The sequence below is a fragment of the Eubalaena glacialis genome, chromosome 18, assembly GCF_028564815.1.
Source record: "Eubalaena glacialis isolate mEubGla1 chromosome 18, mEubGla1.1.hap2.+ XY, whole genome shotgun sequence".
Lineage (NCBI taxonomy): Eukaryota > Metazoa > Chordata > Mammalia > Artiodactyla > Balaenidae > Eubalaena > Eubalaena glacialis.
In genome coordinates, this window is record NC_083733.1 from 58059637 (window position 1) to 58077881 (window position 18245).

The 18245-nt window shown below is 57.1% G+C and overlaps 3 protein-coding genes across 9 annotated transcripts; 1 reads left to right on the plus strand and 2 right to left on the minus strand.

Moving 5' to 3' along the window:
- Positions 1–224: 224 nt before the first annotated feature.
- Positions 225–8673, minus strand: TMEM145 (transmembrane protein 145). Of its 4 annotated transcripts, none has more exons than XM_061173011.1 (15): positions 8496–8673; positions 7625–7699; positions 7431–7508; positions 7262–7348; positions 7067–7168; positions 6879–6963; positions 6701–6772; positions 6519–6587; positions 6111–6191; positions 5944–6022; positions 5704–5797; positions 4777–4949; positions 3787–3907; positions 1536–1742; positions 225–571 (listed from the first exon to the last, which is right to left on the minus strand). In XM_061173011.1, exons 1-15 carry the CDS (start codon positions 8616–8618, stop codon positions 491–493), a joined length of 1527 nt encoding a protein of 508 aa, XP_061028994.1. In that variant the 5' UTR covers positions 8619–8673; the 3' UTR covers positions 225–490. The 4 variants fall into 4 exon arrangements, with proteins under 4 accessions (XP_061028994.1, XP_061028993.1, XP_061028992.1 ...); XM_061173009.1 differs by lacking the exon at positions 225–571 and adding an exon at positions 726–1053; XM_061173010.1 differs by lacking the exon at positions 4777–4949 and having other exon boundaries at positions 481–1053.
- A 2292-nt stretch (positions 8674–10965) lies between these two features.
- PRR19 (proline rich 19) lies at positions 10966–15071 on the minus strand. 3 transcript variants are annotated; one of them, XM_061172856.1, is made up of 4 exons: positions 14836–15071; positions 14324–14489; positions 11576–12200; positions 10966–11489 (listed from the first exon to the last, which is right to left on the minus strand). In XM_061172856.1, exons 2-4 carry the CDS (start codon positions 14432–14434, stop codon positions 11017–11019), a joined length of 1209 nt encoding a protein of 402 aa, XP_061028839.1. In that variant the 5' UTR covers positions 14435–14489; positions 14836–15071; the 3' UTR covers positions 10966–11016. The 3 variants fall into 3 exon arrangements, with proteins under 3 accessions (XP_061028839.1, XP_061028840.1, XP_061028838.1); XM_061172857.1 differs by having other exon boundaries at positions 14277–14489; XM_061172855.1 differs by having other exon boundaries at positions 14277–14489; positions 14791–15071.
- Positions 14825–17397, plus strand: PAFAH1B3 (platelet activating factor acetylhydrolase 1b catalytic subunit 3). 2 transcript variants are annotated; one of them, XM_061172858.1, is made up of 5 exons: positions 14835–15312; positions 15537–15626; positions 16310–16426; positions 16505–16627; positions 17065–17397. In XM_061172858.1, the coding sequence occupies exons 1-5, from the start codon at positions 15235–15237 to the stop codon at positions 17353–17355; spliced, it is 699 nt and encodes a 232-aa protein (XP_061028841.1). In that variant the 5' UTR covers positions 14835–15234; the 3' UTR covers positions 17356–17397. The 2 variants fall into 2 exon arrangements, with proteins under 2 accessions (XP_061028842.1, XP_061028841.1); XM_061172859.1 differs by lacking the exon at positions 15537–15626 and having other exon boundaries at positions 14825–15312.
- Positions 17398–18245: the final 848 nt, after the last annotated feature.

Genomic DNA, 18245 nt, shown 5'->3' on the forward strand with positions numbered 1-18245 from the left:
CTGGGGAAGAGAAGGTAAAAATAAAGAAGCCGTACAATAAGAGGACTCTGCTAGATGATGATTCATATTTTCAGGGCTCCCAGATTCTGGGTCAACAAAAGGTCAGGTTATGCAGGCCCCTCCCAAGATACCATTTCACAGTTGGGCGCACTGAGGTCCCGAGCCTGGAACGGTTCTTGCTCAGCCCCGTCTCTGAGCACTGTCAAGATGTAAAAGAGCCCATCTTAAACATAAAAACTCAACGAATCCTCTTTATTTTGGCAAGAAGGGGAAAAAAGTCTTTCTGCCAAGGACCTGAGGGAGGGCCTCCGGGATGGAGATAGGGTGGACAGAGTACGGGTCCTAGGTCACAAAGATCCCAAGGGAAGGTATGAGTCGAGACTAGCTTCACAACATCCGTCCCGGGAGCGGTAGCTCGGGGTCGCGGAGTCCTGGAGAGTCACAGGCAGGGTCCCGGCGATCGTCACTGGTGTTCCGGGGTCCGGCGGGGTCAGAGGTCTCGGAGGGGGCCCGGGGGCCGGAGGTCACGGAACAGCGGGAGCCCAGAATCCGGTGCCGCTCGGGGCAGGGGCTGAGGGAGGGGACGGGGAGAGCGGCTCCCGCGGGACCGTTTGGCACAAGAGTCGGGGGAAGGGGCGGGAGCGGGACACTACGCACCCCTACCTGGGCGCGCGGGGTGGGGAGGTTTGGGAAGGCCGGGGTTGGCAGAGCCCTGGGGCCGGGATAGAGCGGGGATCCGGAGCCCGGCCGGAGTCCGGCCGGGGCCCGGCGCGCGGCCCATGGGGCAGGGGCGGGCAGGGGTGCTCAGACCGGGGGTGCGGTGCCCCCGGCCGTGTGCATGCTGAAGTATTCGGTGAAGCCGGTGTGCGGCGCCGCTGTCTGGGGCACGAGCGGCTGGTAGGGCGGCGTCGGGCCATCCCAGCTCGGGTCGGCCGCCTTGGGGAACCGAGAGGAAGGGGGCGGGGAGGCCGTGCCCGGCTCGGCCATGGTCACCACGCGGCCCCTCGGGGCCACCGCCGCCGCCACCGCTGTCTCCTCCACCTGCTTCCCGGCCTGGGAGGGGGGTCAGGGTCAGAGGCCGTCCAGGACCCACGGGGGGCAGATGCGGCCCCGAAGGCCCGTCCCTCTTCCCCCGATGATCCCCCCTCCCGAGGTGTGGGCGCAGGTGTCAGTCAGGGGCGCCTGGACAGTGGGGCCAGGTACTCAAGGGGCGGCGTCGGGGTGCGCCGGGCGAACTCCGGCGGCGGCCGGGGAGGCGGGGGAGAACCGCGGAAGGCCGGCGGCGGCGGCGGCGGCGGGGGCACCGCGCGGGGTGTCTGAGGGGGCGTACGCAACAGCGCCAGGACCCAGTCCGGCAAGGTGGGCGCGGGCGCCGGGGGACGGTCGCGGCGCGGCGTTGGGGCGCTGGGGGTGCGAAAGGCAGGGGGTGGGCTCAGGCGCCTGGACGTGGAGGGCGGTGGAGGGGCCGGGAGCGGGGTCAAGTACTCCAGGGGCGGCGCCAGCAGCTCCTCCGGCGCCGGGGCCGCGGGGCTTACGCAGGAGGTGGGCGGGGGGATGGAGAAGAGCTCCGTGAAGTTGGGCACCGAGTCGCTGATGAACGTCACGTTCCCGTAGACGTGTTGCGGGAAGGCCTTGTCTGCGGATTGGCTTCCTCCGGGGCCTGGGGCTCCGGCCGAGGCGATCTGCGATGTGCGCACGTGGTACGGGAAGTTCTTGTTGGCCGCCGAAGGGCGTGTCATGATCTGGGGCGAAGGGCAGGCGCAGGTTGGAGAAGGACTGTCCAGGCCTCAGGCTGCCTCCATAAACATGAGGCCCTGAGGATTCCCCTTCACTTGACATCCCTCGCTTCCCTGAAACCCTTCAACTGGATTAGGCGCCTCCCCTGAGCTCTCGCAGTGCCCTGGCCTCTAACCTTTCCCGTCCATCACAACTCTTACTACTCTGCCGATGCTTCCTCCATCAGAGCCCTGATCGGCCAGTTATCACTGAATGGTTAAGCTTCAGCGTCCTACTCTGTCTAGTATGATAGCTACTAGCTATATGTGGCTATTTAAATTTAAATTAATCAAAATTAAACTAAAACTTTCATTTCTCAGTCACACTAGCCACATTTAAGTGCTCAATAGCCACATGTGGTTAGTAGCTATTGTATGGGACAGCACAGATTGTAGAATATTTTCATAAACACAGAAAGTTCAATTGAACAGCAACTGACAGACTCTAGAATGTTAGCTCCATGAGGGCAGGTACTTGACTGTTCTCTTCCCTGCTGAATCCTCAGTACCTTTAGAACAGTGCCTGACACATACAAGCTCTCAATAAATATTGGTTGAATGCAGAGATGTCTCCTGAATTAGCTGGCAGGCCATGAGGGCAGGGACCGGGTGTGACCCTAGCACTGCAACACGGGAACCCAGCACAGTCCCTCTAAAGTAGTTGCTGAATAAGTGAACAAGGAGCTGAAACCGAAGAACAGTAGAGTGCCAGAGGTGGAGCTGTGCTGAGCTAACATGAGCATTTTTAGGAAGGAAACTGGTTGAAGGTGAAGTATAACAGAAAGGGCACCCCACCTCCCGGCCCCATAGCTCACTGAGTGTGCGATCTGGGGCACATTGATTAAACTCCCAGAGCCTCACTGCAGAAAAGGGGTTACAGTGCCTACTTGGAAAGATGAAGAGAGGGTGGAAATGAAAACCACTGGTGCAGAGCCTGGCACGTGGTGGGTTCTCAGCATTTCTGCTCTCTCTGTCCCTTTGTGACTTCCTGGAACAGAGCCTCAAGAGGGACTGTCCCGGGAAAGTGAGTCTGTACCTAAGGTTCTAGGGTAGAACATGCGGGACCTGGCCCCCTCCCTCAGTGGCTCAGTATATTCCCTGCAAAGAATACATGGCGGACCCCTTGAGTCAGGAGCCGGGGTCTTCAGCAATGCCTATTTCCCTGTGTGATTCCTTCCTATGCCAGATCTTGTGGTCTGCTGGAGAAGGATTGGGTTCAAAGTCCCCCTGCCCCCCACCACCAAAGGCCATGGAGCCTGGCAGGTCACCTCCCTTCTCTGGGCTTTAGCTTCCCCTCTCTGTATAGTGGGTTCAGTGATGGTTATCCATCCTGTCTGGGGTTGCTCTGCCAATTAAACAAGAGGACGAAATAAATGCACGTGAGTGTTCCCAGCATGAAACAGAGGCTGGTTCGAGACAGGTGCCCGTTGAATGGTGGATGGATGGATGGATGGATGGATGGATGGATGGATAGAAGAACTGTCAGCCAGAAGGCCAGATAGGATGTAAACCAAGGCAAAGAAGAGGTTTGGTGCTCGAACCCTCTGCTGCCATTCAGATTTAGGCCCCCTGAAGCCCCAGCCTGACCCACCCCAGTTGCTTCTTCCTGTGATAGAGCAGCAGAGATGGAAGAGTGTGTGGGGGGGGGAGGAGAGACCAAGGGGCTTAGGGAAGGCAGTGGGGATACAGAAGGGAAGAGTGAGAGTCTAGGGACACAGGGTCAGGATGGAAATGGGGAGGGGGGCAAAGAAAGAGGGTGGGGTTGGGGGAAGAGGCCAGGACACAAAAGTGGGAGAGAGGAATAGAAGAGGGTGGACTCTGGGGGATACAGTGGAATAGCCTGCCAGAACCCAGCAGGCTCTCAATAAGTGTCTATTGAATGACTAAAGGGATGAAGTGAAGGAAATGGATCAAGAGCTCAGAACAGAAGGTTCAGGCAGCTCAGGCGTGGAGAGCCTCATGTATCCTCCACCCATTGGTTTCCCATCCCCAACTGGATGCCCAGCCTCACCAGGAACACGCCGTGGGCATACAAATGGATCCCCAGCTGGATGCCATTGACAATCTTCTCCCGGGCCCACTTGGGGATCCCAAAGTTGGCGATCAGGGCCATGACCGGAACTGCAAAGAACCTGAAGGGGAGGTATTGGGTCTGTAGAGACACTGTCCCTGCCTTCCACCCCACCCCATGGCCCCAAATACCCTGCTATGCACACACATAGGTCCCAAGTGTATCCCAAACTGGAGGGAAGCCAGTGTGACCTTCAAAAGCCAGAGGTTAAAAGGAGACAGGAATCCCACTGGCATGGGAAATTTGGGGGGGGGCAAGGAGTAGGTTGAATTTAACTCAGTTCTATCCCACCCCAATCCTGGCACCTGATAGGAAATCAATAGATGTTTGATGCATGAATTAACATATGATAAAAACAATTAAGGACTTACTGCATGCCAGACCTGTTTCTAAGCATTTCACATATATACGCTCATCTAACTCTCACAGTGACTCTATGAGGCAGGTACAACTTCCGTCCCCATTAAACAGGTGAGGAAACCGAGGCAGAGAGAATTTAATTGACTTGTATAAGGTCACACAGTTTACAAGCTTTAGAACTGGGTCTAAACCCAGGCAATCTGGCTTAGAATCCATCTACTTTACTGCTGTGTTATTTTGAATGAAAAATATCACAACTAGCTTTTATTGGACATTTACTATGTGCCAGACTCGAAGCCCTCATCTGTTGCCCTATGCATGCTCAAGATAACCCTTTGCAGGAGATACCCCTGACAGCCTTTCTTTATGGGTAAGTAACCTGAGGCACTCTTTTTTTCACTTAGGGAAAGTAATTCTTTCCAGGTTACAAAGTGAGTAAGTGGCAGACTCTGGTGACAGCTGCCTAACTTGAAAGCCCATCTGCCTCCAAGAGGAGGGTTTGAGTTGGGAACAGCCATTTCTGAGAAGCTGGGGAAGGCAGGGACAGGTTGGGGGCCCAGCACGTCTCACCAGAGGGTGTAGGCAGCAAAGAAAGGCACATAAAAGGGCTGCTTCTCTGGGAAGTGGCGCAAGGAGATGAGCACGGCATAGCAGAACCACACGTAAGCTGCCACCTGTAGCCCGATGAGCCCGTAGCCCGCTGGCGACTCATACGTGTACAGTACCTGGCCCGGGTCAAAGAACTGGACCCAAGGGAGAAGGCTGGTCATAGCCCTGGCCTCCAGCCCTCCACACAGGGACCCCAGACCCCACCCTCAGGTACCCAGGGGGCAGAGGTACTTGGTCAGGACAGAAGCAGCAGGAGAATGGGAGATAGAGATGAAAGCATATAGAAGTAGACAGAGAGGGCGAAAAGATAAGAGAATATATCTGCTACCGTGGGCCCAACAGTGGGGGCTAAACAGCACCATGTGTAAGCTTTTCCATTGGCATCAACTTGATGAAGTAGGTCTTATTTTCACCCCACTTCACAGAAGGGGAAACTGAGGCTAAGCAGGAAGACTTTCGGCCAAAGTCAAGGTGATATAAAGCCTTAGAGAAGTCCCCTGGGGTAGGTAAGATCCTCCTAATTTTACAGAAGAGGAAACAGGCCCAGAGAGGGGGGCCATCAGCCAAGGTTAGCCAGCTGGGAAGTGGGAGAACCAGAGCGGAATCCAGGTCTGTGTGACTCCTGAACTTAATCATGACACTGAGCATTAAATGTGACAGACAGTGAGAGACAGAGGGAGGAGGAAGAGAGCTAGCTACTCAGAGATGGTGAAGAGGGGAGGAATGCACTTAGACAGATGGGAAGGCGGAAAACCACAGAGTGGGAGAGAGGGAGCCAGGAAGAGCGCGATGTGGGGAAGGGCTAGCAGACAGGTGGAAGAGGCCACCAAAAGCTTTGAAGGGCGAGGAGGACGGGGCAGAGCCTGAGCAGTGGCAGGCAGGACTCACCTCGGCCTCATAGATGAGCAGCGCCACGTGGGTGAGGGTGTACAGGGTCATGTAGACAGACAGCTTCACCGAGCCCGAGTGGCTGATGCGGCCCCTGGCGGCATGCCGTGAGGGGGGACAGCAGGGGTGGGGGCCGTCAAGAGAGGAGGGGGCAGCCACCCCCCCAGCCCAATCTCTGCCCTGCTCCCTAGCCCAGCCACCACCCCCCCACAGTGGTCCCTCCCGCCCCAGCCCGGGCACCGTGTCACCGTGAATCCCTTCCCCAGAAGGATGAGCATCAGCAGGAAGATGAGGAAGCTGGAGGAGAAGAGCAGCTTGGCTGGTAGGAGGGAGGAGAGGGCAGCTCAGGCACAGGGCTCAAATTGGAGAGGAGCCCCAGCACCCTCCCGGACCCACTTCATTCTCACCCAAGATCTTCAGACTCTCATTGCCAATGCCATCAGTGGCATATTGGCCCCAGTAGATGCAGAAGAACAGGAGGCTCAGGACTGAGGGGAGGATGGGCAGAGAGAGGAAAGGACAGAAAGCAGCTTTAGGGCATCACTGTTCCCTAACACTATGATCCAGATGCCCAAAACCCTTTCTTCAGCCCCGTCAGGATTCTAGACCCTTTATTCCCACTGACCTCCTAGGAAACTCTGGAGTCCAGGCCCCAGACCCCTCCTCCCTCTGACCCAGGAGTCCAGGCCCCCAGCCCCTCCTCTCCCAGGACCCAGGAGTCCAGGCCCCCAGCCCCTCCTTGCTTAGGCCCAGGTACGTGAGCCCTAAGGCCCTCCTCTCACAGAACTCAAAAGTTGGAATACTCTACACCTCACCCTCCACTCCTGCTGCAGCCATGAACATTTTATAAGTCGTGTGGAGCAACTGACGACCCTTCAGCAAATCTGGAAGGAGGGTGGGGAAGGCTGTACACAGACAGGAGGGGAGAGCAGCTCATCTCCTCCAACCTTGTTTCCCCTCCCCCATCTCTCCCCCCCACCCCATGTGCTGGACTCACATCCAAAGTAACAGGAGAGGAAGAAGATGAGGATGAAGACGAGAAGGAAAGTCACATCCGTCTCCAGGATCCCTGCCAATTTGGTGGAAGGAGGAAACCGTGCAGTCAGGATGGGTGTCCCTCAACAGGCTCCCAGCTCCAGGCTCCCACAAAAGATCTGGGGTCCCCGTATGCTCACCAAACTCATCAGCAGAGAAATGCCGTGTCCAGAAGGACTTGCCATTGGTGAGGACCATCTCATACTCCAGCTGCAGCCCATCTCCCTGTGGGGAGTGTGGAGGCCTAAGGGGGGCCCTGGGCAGGGAGGGGGTCGGCAGGAAGGCAAGGAGGAGAAGGCAGGCCCCGGTGGCCGGCCCAGCCCCTTACCCCACACTTGCTGAGTGCAATGTACCACCACCTTTCACGCACTGAGCGGAAGCTGCGGCCGCTAGAGCAGCTCAGGTAGCGCATTCCCTCCTCTGACACCACCTGGGGAGGAGCAAGAAGGCTGAAGTCTGCCTGTGCCTCCCCCTGGCCCTTGACCTCCAGCACCTGCCCATTCCCCCCAAGCTGGGCCCATACCTGACAGCCTGACCAGGCATACTGGGTGGTGAGGTTGATGACCTGGTTGTTCTCTGGCCTGATCACCGACTCCTTGGCCAGGCAGTCCTAGGGGAGGCAGGGCCATGGTCACTCCTTGGCTAGCCTCAACCTTATCGCCCCTCCCCTACACCCTCCTCACAGACTTCACCTTGTCCCCTGCCTTGTACACGGCTGGCCACTGGGATGGGTCGTCGAAATAGAGGAGGATGTTCTGACAGCACTTGGCCTGCAGACCCAAAGATTTGGGGGGTTGGGGGAGCATAGGGAGCTGGGGTAACCCTTGCCTTGGGAAGCCAAGGGAGCATCCAGCCTTAGCATGGTGAGTGCTTGGGGAAGGCTCACCTCAGGGTATCGGAAACGGAAGTCCAGTCGGCCGTAATCCGAGAGGAAGCAAAATCTCGTCAGGAACACCCAGTCCTGGAAAAGGGGCCCACTCAGACCCTCTTCTGAGTCCCTTGAGAACTCTCCTCGACTCCACAGACACCCCCCCAACTTTTCTTCCCTACCCTGGAATACCTGCTTTCCCAAGAAGCGTAAGGGGACCAAGTCACCTCCAAAATTCTTCTGCGATCCTTTCACCTTGGTTCCAGGATTCCTCCTTCAGATGCCCCCCCCGCCCCAAGTTTCTTCCCCTCCTTTCAAACACTTCTCCCATTTGCCAGGCGCCTGAGAAGGACCCTGGAGGGCCAGATCCCCACCCTGGACACCTTTTATCAGGGATACCATCCCACCGGCTTTGCCCTAATTATCCACACACGCCCTCACGGTGGTCCCAGAGACCATTAGGTGCTGGGGAGTATTCCAAACGGCCCTCTCCTGGTCCTGAACAGGAGTGTGAACTCAGGCTCAATGCGCAGTGAAAAGTGCTGTCCCTTCAGCACCACCTCGGCGTCCCCCACCCCCAACCCAAACTCCGACTCTCCCAACCCGGCCCCCCTCCTTAACTCCGTCCCTCCCCCCCCCCGCCCAACTCTGACCTCAATGTCCCTCCTACAATCCCCGAGTCTCCTCTCGACCCAATGGCCCCCCTCAGCCTCAACCCAGACCCAGTCCCGCACTGTGCCTGCCCACCCCCCACCCCACCCCACCCCCCGCGCAGCACTCAGGGACCGCCCGGGGGAGGCGGCAGGGGGCGGGGCGGCACCTGCCCCCTCCCCTCCCTATCGTCCCTTGGGGGCCTGGCGGGTGGCAGGGGAGGGCCCGGCGCGCTCACCTCCTTGGAACTGAGGTTGCCCCTCACATACTTGGCCCGGGCGCGGGGGGGAAGTGGCAGCAGCAGGAGTAGCAGCGGCGGCAGCAGCAGGCGGCGCAGAGCGGGCGCGCTCGGGGGCTCCATTCCACCCGCTCCGGCCCCAGCTCGGGCTCCGCTCCGGCTCCCACTCCGGCCCGGCGACGGCGGCGAGAGCGCGCGGGCCGGCTGGCGCGCGCCCCCGATTAAAGGGGCCGCCGGGCACCGCGTTCCCTGCCCCCTCCTCCACAGGATGACCCGGCCTGGACCCTTCCCAATCCCCGTGGGAGGGGACGCCCCTTTCCCATCCTCTCCACGCCTCCGCAGCCTTAGTCCTCCCCTCTGGGAATCTCCTTGGTACCTCCAGCTCCCCGTGTCCTAAAGTGAACTCACATTCCCCCAAGCCGAGTAGCCTCCTCCAGATTGCCATCTCAGGATGGCCCACAACCCCCAGACCCCAGCTCTGTCCTGACCTCCCCCCAGTTTAGTCCCCAAACTGCTCTTTGACTGCCCATCCCCGCCCCCATAACAGCCATCACCAGCTGTGAACACCACAAATCCCATGCACTCTGTGAAGTTCCTACAGAGACACAGAGGCACAGAGTAGGCAAACCACTTGTTCTGGGTCACACAGCTCCGAGGTGGCAGAGAGCCCTCAGCCACAACCACTACACCCTGCTGCCTGACCCTGCCCTGTCACTGCTTACCAGGGTCTGAAACCCAGCTGCTGTGAGGCAGAAGAGGTGGTATTGTGAGAAACCCACAAGCAGACTCTGAAATCAATTGCTTGGGCTCAGATCCCAGCATTGCCACTTCCTTCCCATAAAAACCTCAGCCAAGTCACAGCTGTGTGACCTCCCAGTCCCAGTCTCCTACACCCTGGTACTTACTTTATGGTTTCCCTGTGGGCAATGGGGAGCCCTGGAAAAGCTTTACAGAGTACAGTCCAAGCCCCTCAGCTTCATTTTCCTGATCAGATTCCAACACATTTCCAGCTTCATCCCTCCCCCTCCACTGCAGAAAATCTGCTGCTCCTCAAAATATCATTTTAAAAAACTTTCTAAGTCAGGAGGCCAAGCAGGAAACGTAAGTGTGTGAAGTGCTTTCAAAGGAGAGTGTGACCCCACAAAAAAGGAGCCTCTGCTACTTGGCTTCAGCCAGTTGTTGACAGGAGGGATAGTAGGTCTGCTGCCAGGTTTCTTTCCTTCCTCCCTCCCTACCTCCCCTCCCCTATCCCTCCCTCCCCTCCCTCCCCTCCCCACCCTCCCTCCCCTCCCTCCCCTCCCCACCCTCCCTCCCCTCCCCTCCCCACCCTCCCTCCCCTCCCCTCCCCTCCCTCCCCTCCCCTCCCTCCCCTCCCCCCCTCCCTCCCTCCCTCCCCTCCCCTCCCTCCCTCCCCTCCCCTCCCTCCCTCCCTCCTTCCCCTCCCTCCCTCCCTCCTTCCCCTCCCTCCCTCCCTCCCTCCTTCCCCTCCCTCCCTCCCTCCTTCCCCTCCCTCCCTCCCTCCTTCCCCTCCCTCCCTCCCTCCTTCCTTCCTCCCTCCTTCCTTCCTCCCTCCTTCCTTCCTCCCTCCTTCCTTCCTCCCTCCTTCCTTCCTCCCTCCTTCCTTCCTTCTCTCCTTCCTTCCTTCCTTCTCTCCTTCCTTTCTTTCTTTCTCTTTTCTTTCTTTTTTTTCTTTTGAGAGAGAAGCCAGAATATTTTTTTTTTTTCAAATCAAGCACACTGGTTTGTAACAGTAGATAACTGATTCTAAAATGTTAAATATACTGTAGCCCAAAGAAAAAAGTCTATCGCCATATCCAGGCCTCATGTGCCATTCCTGCCCGGATCCTGCACACACACTGTTCCTGTGCCCACCAGACCAGAAACCTCTCATAGGCAGAACCCAGACGTGACTCACTCTAGATCCCAGCATGGCCTAGGGATATAGGCTGAATGAAAATGGTCCCACATCCCCTATTTGCCCTCCTCCAGGCCTTACACATGCTGTTCCACCAAAGAGCATTTCTAGATTGCCTGAAATATTCTTTTCCTTCTCTACTGGCAAGTTTCTACCAAACTTAAAAAATACAAGGGTCTTATGTCAACTCCCTCATCAGCAGGGCAGAGTCATGACTCCCTCCTTGGACTCCCTCAGCCCCTGCACCTCTCTCTCTCCCAGATGCAACCACTAGGGCTGAAACTGTCTGTGTTCACCACTGTAGTGGGAGTCCCCTGGTGACACAGCCTCAGTCTCACTCACTCTGGAGCCCCAGCATTATCAGAGCTCAGAGTCGAGCACATAGTTGCAGTGGGTGGATGTGTTAGACTGACTGAAGGCCCCTGGGCCCTAGGAAGGCGACAAGTGACAGTACCTTCCCCTCCACCCTGGACCCAGAACTCAGAGCTAGGAAAAGCTGCTCTCCTGGGCCAGCCACTCACTAAAGACCAAGAGGATCATGAGGAAGGTACTTTATTGAAGTGATCAGAGTATGGGATTCCTTCCCCCAACCCAGCCTCAGCCTGCTCAGTACAGTCTCATGGGTGGAAAGCACCAGGCCTCTGGGCTGCTCTGGGCCACCACCCAGGAGAGGCTGGGCAGTGGGGCAGGGGGGCTGGGGCTCCAGTCCAGGGCAGAGGTTCGGGACAAAAACGGTGATGGTGGCTGAGGCAGGGGTTGTGGTGGGCCAATCCCCCAGGGCCGGGGAGGGGGAGGTGTGTCTACCAGCCAGATGCTTTTCAGCAGATCAAAGGCTGTTGGGGGGCCGCAGGCTGCCCCAGATGGCGAAGGCAACGAGGACAATGGGGGTGGCCAGGGACCTTTAGGTGGTGCCAGGTTCACCCGGTACACAGTAGAAGTGCTGGCGGTGTGAGACATGGCGAAGGTGAGCTCCTTTGTCCCCTCTCGCCTCCTCTGCCTCCCCTCCCCTGGGGCCTCCTCAGGGCTGTTGATCCAGGAGGGTGTCATCCTTTGTCTCTCAGGGCCCCTAGGCTTGGTCCCTGGCACAGAGGAAAGAAGCATGGGGCACAGCTGAGCTAGAGCAGACAAAAGAAAAGGAAGCTCAGGGGGCAGGAGGTGAGCTCACCTGGCAAGTGTGGCTGGCAGCCCCGGAGCACCAGAGTAAGGTCAGGCACGCAGCCATGGCAGGCCTGTAAGGTGCCCACGATGGCATCCCTGGCCTCTCGTACTAGGTTCCTCCTGGGGAAGGCCTGTGGCAGAATCAGCTGGCATTGCAGCTCCCCCAGCAGCTGCCCCAAGCCAGGGAGCTGGGGGGGACTAGGTGGGCCTGGGCCCGAGGCTCCAGGCACATGGTTTTCCTTGCCCCTTGACGGTGGGGCTGGTTCTTGGGCCCTGCCTGGGCTTGGGGAGGACTTGGTGGGGAGTGCAGGGGTGCCTGACTCCAGGGACCCACTGCTAAGCAGCCGTGCCACGTCCAGAGATTTCACCTCGTGGTTGAAGAGACCCCGGTGCTCCCGGCTCAGGCGCCCCTGGGTTATGACCACGAGCTTGGGAGCAGCAGGCGCCACAGAATTCCGGAGGACCACATGTGGATCCCGACTGGCCACGGGAGGATCCTGATGGGCCAATGGCCGGCGACTGCCCACCAGGGCCTCGTTAAGCTCCCGCCTGGTCTTCCGACGGCGGACACGACCAGGTTTCTCAGGCCGCTGGAAAGGCTTGGGGGCTGGCCCCCTGGGGTCCATGGTGCCCTGGAAGATAAAGACAGGGTGGTCATCAGCATGCAGAAAAGTCAAAGACCTAGAAGTGAGTAGTGAGAAGAGATGGTTTGGGATGAGCTGGGAGTACTATTTAGAGACACAAGATGAGACAAAGGGATTGGTAGAGAGCAACTGGAAAAGGCTTGGTCAGGGTAAGGTCAGAAAAAAAGGCACGGTCATAGGAGTAGGATGAGGTCAAGGGAGTCATGCTGAATGGGAAGATTTATCAGGGGATAGAGAAAGGGTTAGAGAGAACAGGGATATGAAGAAATAGCTAAAAAATGGGGGATGGGAAAGGGATCATTATATTGGAGGGATCTGGTGAACCAGAAAGGCACTTTGGACAGAGGAGAAATCCAGGGGTATAGGAGGTACTGGAGATTGCAGAAAGTGGAGAGAGATGGTAGAGAGAAAAAGGCAGGAAAGAGAATGGAAGTTGGAGAAACAGAGAATAACTCGGGAGGACAGAAAGGGCAACAGAGGAGCTATCAGGGACTGGGGCCTGGTCATGGAAGGGGGTAGGAAACAAGGCTGCATGAGGCAGATGAGGTAGGGAAAGGGGTACAGTTGGTGGGGGCGGGGCAGGGCAGGGCAGGGGAAGGGCACCTCACCTTCTCCTGACCCCAACGAACCCCCCCCTCCCCGCCCACTCCACGTGGCTGTGGGGTACAATGGCTTCTTTTCCGCGGCGACCCTACCTCTGGAAGCGCCTGATGCTCTTCCGGGCCTCGTGCAAGCACGCATGCGCGTGCCCCTCCCACGCCCTTTGGCTCCCCACCCCCACACCAAGAGGCACAGGCCCAGGGGCACGTGCCAGCTGCCCAGAGTGCAGGTTATAGCCCCACCCCTCCCGACCTCACATTCGGAAACCTCTTTCATTTGTCCTTAGGCACCTCCTATCCACCAATTGGCTGTGAGGTCAACTAGGCCCGCCCCCTTCCTCAATGCTGATTGGTTTAGACATCTACCGCGGACTTTCTCTCTGGAGCGCGGAGATGTAGGCGAAGCCAAGGGGGAGAAGGGCTATGGTAGCCTCTACACACAGCCAGTCTCCAAGCAGTCACAGGCTTTATCCCTAGAGGGTCAGTATAGTGTCGTCATTTAGAGCTAGGCTCCAGAGCTACACTACCTAGGTTCAAATGCCCAGGCACATTTGAGCTCTGTGACCTCGGAAAAGCATGTAACTGCTCAGAGGTTCAGTTTCCTAATCTGTAAAATGGAGTTGGTATCTTCTCCTTCTTATAACTGCTGTAAGTATGAAATGAACCAACATACAATTTGAAAACAGCGCTTGGTGAATGGATGCCTGTAAATTTTGTTTCTCACTACACTTGTCCCCTCAGACTTTTTTTTTTTTTTTGGCCGCGTGGCTTGAGGGATCTCAGTTTCCTGACCAGGGATTGGACCCCAGCCACAGCAGTGAAAGCCCGGAATCCTAACCACTAGGCCACCAGTGAACTCCCCCCTCAGAGTTTCAAATCAAGCTATGCCAGGGTATTCCCCATACCCTAATAAGCTATATTCTATATTACCTGGTAATATTGCTTGCCCAACCTTCATTATCTTTCAAAGCCTAACTCCTTAGATACTACTCCTTCTAGGAAATCCCTCACCCTGAGTCCTTCTCTTTCTCCTCCCACAGAGGTCCCCTGTGCATTCCTTAATCACAACCTTGATCCCTCCCTCAGCTTTGTGTCTGGATCTGCCTCCCCCAACACGCTGGGACAAGGCCAGGATCTGACCCATTCCTTTAATACTCATTCAGCAAGTACTTGTGAACAGCCATAGATAGTACTTGGTATTAATACTGGGAGTCAGGCCCTGTTCCAGGCAAGTGGATTGAGGCAAAACACAAACACAATAAATAAGATTCATCTCTATATCTCAGTATCAACCTACCTAGAAGGAATGAATAGATAGGAAGATCCCATCTGGGAGTGGAGCTACAGGAATATGACCAGGACTTTGAGGGTGGTGTGGGACCCCCACCTGGTCCCCCAGAACAGGGAGATCTGGGAAGACTTGAGGTCTGAGATTAATTTGGGGCAGGAGGTGGGGGGCAGCGACCTTAAGTGGCCTTGGCTGTGGATGTAGGTTTTGGAGCTCAGACACACCCAACTGAAGTTGTTGGTCAGCCATAGGTTTAGGGAGGGGAGCAGAGGCCACAGATCTGTAAGACGAGCTGCGCGGGAGGCGCTCCAGGCTGGACTTGGGCCTTGCAGCATCTCTAATTTCCTTTATCTTTCTGCGTCTTCTACTATCCTCTTTGCAGGGTAATGTCTGTAATGCAAAGACATATAGTTTAGAAATTATGCCACAAAAACTGGCATAATTTGAGCAGGGGAGGCCCATGAGCAGATAGGCTCACTAAAGTCCTGGCACTGCCTTAGCGTGAGTGTCTCCTTACAGCTGAGCCTCTAATTTTCACATTTCCATCCTCCTTTTCTCTCCCCCACGTCAGAAGAAAATGGGAGCGTCTCTTCCTTGCCAGGTGCGTTTGAGCCACCCCCTCAAGGATCCAAGCATGGACTCGTCCACTCACTCCCCTACCACCACGTGAATGAGACACACAGACACACACCCCCACACACAGTAGGTGGTTCCTTCCCCACATTTCTCGCCCTACAGCAAATGGTTTCTTCCCCCGAGGAAAGGCGCTAGATTTTCCCCACTCTGCTTTCCCGGTAGGGTGGTTTCTCTCTCCTCCCCTCCACGGGTGCTGGATGGTCTCGCCTCCCCCCACGCCCCGTGCCGCCGCCGCTGCCGGAGAGTGAGCGGCCCGGGCAGGAAGCGCCGGACGAGCCCACTGCGCGGCCGCCGTGGGGGAAGCAATTCCTCTAAGTGAAGGTTTCCGCCCCGGAGAGGAGGTTGCGCCCGGGATCGGCCGCGCCCTCCGCTGGAGTGCGGGCTTCGGGACAGTCCATTGTTGCCTGAGGGGTAGGGGTGGGCGTGGCGGCGCCGCCTCCTCCGGGAACACTCCCCGGCTGACCGCGCTCGCTCATCCTGCTGGAGACGCGGCGCCAAGATGAGTGGAGAAGAGAACCCAGCCAGCAAGCCCACGCCGGTGCAGGACGTGCAGGGCGACGGGCGCTGGATGTCCCTGGTGAGCGACCCCGCCCGGGATAATCTGGTGTCCGGGGCTGGGGGCTGGGGGCTGGGGGCTGGGGGCGGGGGAGGGGGGAAGGCTCTGAGAGAGTAGCTGGTTTGCGCCGTTCTCCTTACGAGATTGGGAAACTGAGGGCAGTTGGCGTGGTGCCGCCTAAGGAAGCGGGGCGGGGCGGGCCCAGCAGCGCGCGTGCCATTGACTCCCGCTTTACGTCCCCAAAGCACCATCGGTTCGTAGCCGACAGCAAAGATAAAGAACCCGAAGTCGTCTTCATCGGGGACTCCTTAGTCCAGCTAATGCACCAGTGCGAGGTGAGGCCCGTCCCTCTCCTCCTGCCCCACCCCCGCCTGTGCCCTCACTGACAGACCTGGACCAGAGCCCAGGCCAGGCGGTGTATGGGGTACCCGAAATAGCCTCAGGTAGCGCCGGGCACCCAGAATCTCAGTATAATGTGCCACATTCTACTGAGAAGGAAGTGTGTGTCCTGGCTTTGTCATACTGGGTTTGTGTATAGTGAGACTTAAAATGAGGCTTCGTGCAAGATCGCCTAGGATGAGGCTCTTTGTTTGCTTAAACTAGTGCCCAGCCCTAATGGATTTCCACAAAGCTATAGTTATTTCCACAAAGTGAAGGTCAACGGTAATAGGTCTCTACTAAGGGGGCTCAATTATGATATCTTTCCATTAAGCGACGTTAAACCATGGCTTTCCTCAAAGTGAGGTTCAACTGGAATGCTGTTGGTTCGATGCCTGGCTCAAGTAGAATGGGTTTCCGTGAAGGGAGTCCTGCTTCCATGGGGTTTTGTGAAAGTGAGACTATAATGGGTTTGCATAAAATGAGGTTTGACCATACTGGGGTTTGCTCAAGGTGAGATTTAACCAGACTGCTTCCGTAAAGCAAGGCTCTTCCATGATGACATTTGGTTAACCTTTGGATAGAGAGCGGTGGTCCATGCTGACAGTGCCCCTGTGCCCACACCACTTCTTGCCCACAGATCTGGCGGGAGCTCTTTTCCCCTCTTCATGCACTTAACTTTGGCATTGGCGGTGACAACACGCAGCACGTGCTGTGGCGTCTGGAGAACGGGGAGCTGGAACACATCCGGCCCAAGGTGAGCAGGGCTTGGGTGGGCAGCTAGAGCACCCTTAGCCTGCCCCCTCACCACTGCTTCATGCCTCTCTTTCCACAGATTGTGGTGGTCTGGGTGGGTACCAATAACCACGGGCACACCGCAGAGCAGGTGGCTGGAGGCATCAAGGCCATCGTGCAACTGGTGAACCAGCGGCAGCCCCAGGCCCGGGTCGTGGTGCTGGTGAGAGAGTGGGAGGGTGGGAAAGGAAGAACGGCAGTGTTCTGGGACCCCTGGGCAGCTCAGCACAGAGCAGTGGTTGAAGGCAAAATCTCATGTTGAAGCTTGCTACACCCATCAGAGGGGCTGTGGTTAAGGACATGTTCAGGGACCAATTAGCCCCTTTTGCCCAAGGGACTGCTAGAGATTCCCGGGGTGTTGAGAAATTCAAGACACTTAAAGAGCCAAAAGTTGTCAGGCATTCCCAGGGTTAATCTTGCCTCCATCACTTCTAGAAGGTCTCACTTCTAGAATAAGGTCTCAGACCATCATCTTCCCATCCCTAGTGTATTCTGCAGCTGGGGACATACTGGTGGGGGGTGGAGGACAGTTTGGCACAGGGAACAGGATACCCAGAGGCTGGTAGGATGCCTCCTCACAACTCTTCTTGCCTTCCTCAGGGCCTGCTTCCTCGGGGCCAGCACCCCAACCCACTTCGCGAGAAAAACCGACAGGTGAATGAGCTGGTACGGGCAGCACTGGCTGGCCACCCACGGGCGCACTTCCTGGATGCAGACCCTGGCTTTGTGCACTCAGATGGTACCATAAGCCACCATGACATGTATGATTACCTGCATCTCAGCCGGCTGGGGTACACACCTGTTTGCCGGACCCTGCACTCCCTGCTTCTGCGTCTGCTGGCCCAAGACCAGGGACAGGGTGGTGCTCCCCCGCCAGAACCCACACCCTAAGCATCTGCCTTCCTGCAACATTAAATTTTCATTCTTCAGTCTCCCATTCTCTGCTTTATGGCCAAGCCCTTCTGGGTACCTGAATCTCAACTCCAATGTCTGTGACCCTGCAGCTCTGCCCAAGGCAGGCCGCACCAATGCATCAAGATACTCTGGCTCTTGTAGAGTCAGGCAGATTTCTGTCATCACAGTGGTGCTCCAGGCAGGCACGACCAATCAGTAAGACAGGAAGTGAAACTGGTTTGCTAACATGGCCCTATAGGATCATGGTCAAGCAAGAATTCTGGGTGACCCAACAGTCAAAGCCCACCCAAAGCTGCCCTCCAATCTGCACATGCTCTTCCCCCTGACTGGAACTTCTGGTGCTCTGGTCCTAGCTTAAGTGTGACTTCCTGTGGAAGCTTCCTGACCTTCCCACCCCTAGCAGTCATCCCTCCACACAGCGTATGGGTATTTTTCTCTCCAGAGAAGCACTGTCCACAGGCTGTGACAGAAGCGTAAACCAGGAGAGGTTCCTTCTGGCCTGGCTGCAGTGCTGGCTCAGGCCACACAAGGGCAGCAGGGGTCACTGGGGACAGCATGGTACTCTGGGCTGACTGGCCTCCCCACCCAGTGCCACCCCTGGCTCAGACCTCTCTCGTTCAACTGGAACGTCAAGAGGTGAACTGCCCTTCTTGCAGTACCACATCACAGGCCTCCCCCAACTCGTGCGTGTTGGACGGCTGAACAGGCTTCTTGACTCTGCGCACCACGTCCCCCTGATGTAGGGAAGGGACGGTCCTGGAATCGCACCCCCCACCTCACGGTGGTTAGGGGGAGAAGTCCAGCTCCACGGCCAGCTGGGGGTCGGACTGGTACGACCAACATCCCTTCTCCCTTCCGAGCAGGCA